This window comes from Mytilus edulis, chromosome 1 (assembly GCF_963676685.1).
Source record: "Mytilus edulis chromosome 1, xbMytEdul2.2, whole genome shotgun sequence".
Classification (NCBI taxonomy): Eukaryota; Metazoa; Mollusca; class Bivalvia; order Mytilida; family Mytilidae; genus Mytilus; species Mytilus edulis.
The window spans coordinates 120,358,671-120,363,031 of record NC_092344.1 but is presented as its reverse complement, the minus strand read 5'-3'; the positions used below and the strand labels follow the sequence as shown (position 1 = coordinate 120,363,031).

The 4,361-nt window shown below is 34.2% G+C and overlaps 1 protein-coding gene across 4 annotated transcripts in view; it reads left to right on the top strand.

Moving 5' to 3' along the window:
• LOC139503746 (myb-like protein X) overlaps positions 1-2,722 on the top strand; it is an 8,648-nt gene extending 5,926 nt beyond the window's left edge. For all 4 annotated transcript variants that reach the window (XM_071293595.1, XM_071293612.1, XM_071293604.1 and 1 more), the window contains exon 4: positions 1,743-2,722. In XM_071293595.1, coding sequence (XP_071149696.1) covers positions 1,743-2,183 — 441 coding nt within the window. In that variant the 3' untranslated portion in view covers positions 2,184-2,722. The remainder of the gene's footprint in view (positions 1-1,742) is intronic.
• The last annotated feature ends 1,639 nt before the right edge of the window (positions 2,723-4,361 follow it).

Genomic DNA, 4,361 nt, shown 5'->3' with positions numbered 1-4,361 from the left:
CAGTAAAAAAAGTTCAGAGATAACCATGTTTCTATAGGGAAAACGGTACTATTTATTCTGCCATTGGCGACAATGTTAACATTTTCTAAATTTACCACTTTTTAAGATAAAAACCTGGATAAAACAGTTATATGTTGTGTTAGTACTTTATTACTCTGTTTTAAAAATTAAAGCCAAATAGTATCATGACCAACTTCCAACGGAGCTTGTTTATGTTATCCATGCCCACCGTCATTTTGCACCAAATTTATGAAATTTTGCAAGTCTTTTCGAATAATTCTCTAGAAAATATTTCAATAGGTTTTAAAATTTATATTATAAATATACACACTGCAGTTATTCATAGATAAATAAAAAATATATTGTACCCTTACATCCAATCACAGCGCTCCTAATTTGACTTCCTTCACCTGCCTTGGGTACACAAAAGGCCAACCTAATGCTGGGAAAATTAAATACTACCGTTTTCCCTATACCGTCTACGTGATTCTAAATTTCAAGGAGTGAACAATATTTCATCCGGAGAAATTTCAGGGGTACCCAAATACACATGCTATAACGGAACTTGTGTAGGAGTTAATATAACCTCATTACAATCGTTTACATATGTTGAACCTCAAACTAGATTCGTTGATAAAAGATATGTGGAAAAGATTTAAATATTTTTTTCTATGTTCCGATCCCTCCCACAGAAAGAGGGAAAACCAACTCGCTCGCGCAATCAATCAAAATCAACACAAAATTAAAATGAGATGCATATCTTCATTTGGTTAAATGTAATTCTGTATATATTCTCTGTTATTATAAAAACGTTTGTAGATGTAGATAAAAAATATCTATAGAAAAGGTTTAGTTAAATATATTATATATACTGACAAACAGCATGTTTTATTTCTTTCGAAAGAAAATGAATATATTAATTGAATGTTTACCATAAATGAAACTTTTGTGTGCACCTTTTTAGCTCACCTGGCCCACAGGGCCAAGTGAGATTTCCTCATCACTTGGCGTCCGTCGTCCGTCGTCGTCGTCGTCGTCGTCGTCGTTAACTTTTACAAAAATGTTCTCCTCTGAAACTACTGGGCCAAATTTAACCAAACTTGGCCACAATAATCATTTGGGTATCTAGTTTTAAAAAGGTGCCCGATGACCCGGCCAACCAACCAAGTTGGCCGCCATGGCTAAAAATATAACATAGGGGTAAAATGTAGATTTTGGCTTATAACTCTGAAACCGAAGCATTTAGAGCAAATCTGACAAGAAGTTCACCTGTTTGTCAAGTCAATAACTATCTATCCTGAAATTTTCAGATGAATGGGACAACTGGTTGTTGGGTTGCTGCCCCTCAAATTGGTAATTTTTAAAGAAAGTTTTTGGTCATTATTTTGAATACTGTTCTAGATAGAGATAAACTGTAAACAGCAATAATGTTCAGCAAAGTAAGATCTAAAATAAGTCAACATAACCAAAATGGTCAGTTGACCCTGAAGGAGTTATTGGCCTTTATAGTCAATATTTAACAATTTTCATTAATTTTGTAAAGTTTTGTAAATTTTTACAAAATAATTTCCTCTGTATCTAAAGGGCCAAGTTTATTATAGATAGAGAAAATTGTAAGTAGCAAGAATGTTCAGTTAAGTAAGATCTACAAACACAGTTTTGTCATGAATCCATATGTGTCCTTCATAGACCAAGGTGAGCGACACAGGCTCTTTAAAGCCTCTAGTTTGTTTGTGTTTCAGTTCTCTCAGAATGCAGTACTTAAGGCAAATATTGTTGAGACTCATCCTAAAACTATTGTGGAGACCAGTCCACATGACAAGATATGGGGTATTGGACTTCATAAAAATGACCCCTTGGCTTGGGACAGGTCAACATGGAAAGGACTGAATTTACTTGGACAAGCTTTGACGAAAGTGAGAGATGAGATAATAAAGGAAGAGAACGAGGGAGCGAGAGATGAGATTAAAGAGGAAGAGAACGAGGGAGCGATAGATGAGATTAAAGAGGAAGAGAACGAGGGAGCGATAGATGAGATTAAAGAGGAAGATAACGAGGGAGTGAGAGATGAGATTAAAGAGGAAGAGAACGAGGGAGCGAGAGATGAGAGAATAGAAAAAGAGAACGAGGGAGCGAGAGATAAGAGAATAGAAAAAGAGAACGAGGGAGCGAGCGAGAGATGAGATAATAGTCGAGAACAAGCGAGCGAGAGATGAGATAATAGACGAGAACGAGGGAGCGAGAGATTCATGAGATAATAGAGGAAGAGAGCGAGGGAGCTAGATCTTAACTCATCATATTTTTTAAATTGTTCTATGTGAACTTGAGGGATCTTACACTGTCAAGACATTGATGCATTCCGCGTAAAGGATTAAAATGGCCTCCTTTTTAGATTAATTCATACATTTTTGTATAAATCAAAATTATCAGTCGAAAAGGTGTTTTACAATGATCACCAGTTCAGTTGATCCTAAATTACCAATAAACATATTCTACATAGTGTGGTATAACGCCAGGCTATGCGTAGGAACGATTTTGACTCTTTTCAGTATGTTCTTTTTAACCGGAACCGATTGTGTGGTATTACATCAAACAAAGTCTACCCGGAAGACAAATTAACATAACTTAAAGCACTTGTTGATTGTTTCTAGATCCTCATCGTGAATGTGTATATAAAATGTACTTGTATAATTCATAATAAAATATTGTTTACGCCAAAGTCTACCCGAATTGTTTCAGTTTGATAAGAAATCTGCTCCGGTTCTAGGAGCCGTCTTAAACTTACATTGAGGTGATAGCTTTTTTTGCTCCGTGGTGAAGCACACGTTTACCAGTTCACAAATCCATCTATATACTTTAATGTTAATGTTTAATTATGTCTATATGTTAAACAGTTTCAAAGACAAGTGCGTGTTGAAGGCCTCGCTGTGACTTTGAGATGAAGAAAAGCAATTAAATTGATTTTTTTGCGTTTTTTTGCTGTGCATGTACTGATTTTATGTCATGGATGAATACCCCCATATCTATTTTTTCTAATCTATTAAACGGCCCTATTAAACATAATGCACAGTGTAGAGAAATGAACCTAATCGCACAACTTTTACCTTGATTACTGATCCTTGAAATGAGGTCGAGGTCAATTGAAACCAGTCTGACGGACTTTTAAACTTTGCATGGAACCTGTAGACCAAATATAGTAACTTATACATTACTCATAACAAGTGAGAAAAAAACCTCAGTATCGCATACTGTGGCAGGCCAGACAAAATGAAAAATACAATACCTCAATATTGTCTGTTAACTTCCTAGACACAAAAATGACAAACAGCAACCAATGATTTACAAGATCGACACTTGGGACAAGTGTAACAGTAAATTTGGTCCGGTAGTAAAATTTGTCTGCAAGACTTTTTTCCTAGTTAATAGAGTCCATGTTCATGATTTTACTAGGAATATAAGTCCTAGGACAAATGTTCCTAGGAAACTTAGTCCATAGCTAGTAAAATTTGTCTGGTACTTGTTTTCCTAGGAAAAATTGTCCAAAGATTTGTTTTTCTAAAAGTTTTATTATATCATAAAAATATTCTAAATAGTAGGAAAATAAATCTTAGTTAAGATTGGACATTTCCTTTATTTATTTATAACCTAATTAAAACATGAATATTGAGTTTCCATTGCTTATAACATTTTCCTTTTATAATAAAAGACATGGACATTTTTACCTAGAAATACTAATGACATGGACATGATTTCCTAGGAAAATTAGTCTGGATACAAATTTTATCAAAAAAATTGATGCACAACTCTTTTGTTCTGTCTTAAACATATTGCATTCATAATCATCTTTAAAAACTAAGGCCATGGACATTTTTACCTAGGAATACTATTACTAATGACATGGACATGATTTCCTAGGGAAATTAGTCTGGGGACATAAATTTTATTTAAAAAATTGATGCACAACTCTTCAACAATATTATAAAATTGAGAATGGAAACGGGGAATGTGTCAAAGAGACAACAACCCGACCATAGAAAAAACAACAGCAGAAGGTCTCCAACAGGTCTTCAATGTAGCGAGAAATTCCCGCAATATAACCAATCATTTACACTTACCTTTTAAAATTAAGGGCATGGACATTTTAACCTAGAACTATTAATGACATATGGACATGATTTCCTAGGAAAATTAGTCTGGAGACAAATTTTATTGAAAATATTGATGCACAACTCTTTTGTTCTGCTTTAACAATATGAATATTAAAACGCATTCATTTTCATCTTTTAAAACTAAGGGCATGACCATTTTAACATAGGACTATTAATGACATGGACATGATTTCCTAGGGAAATTAGTCTGGG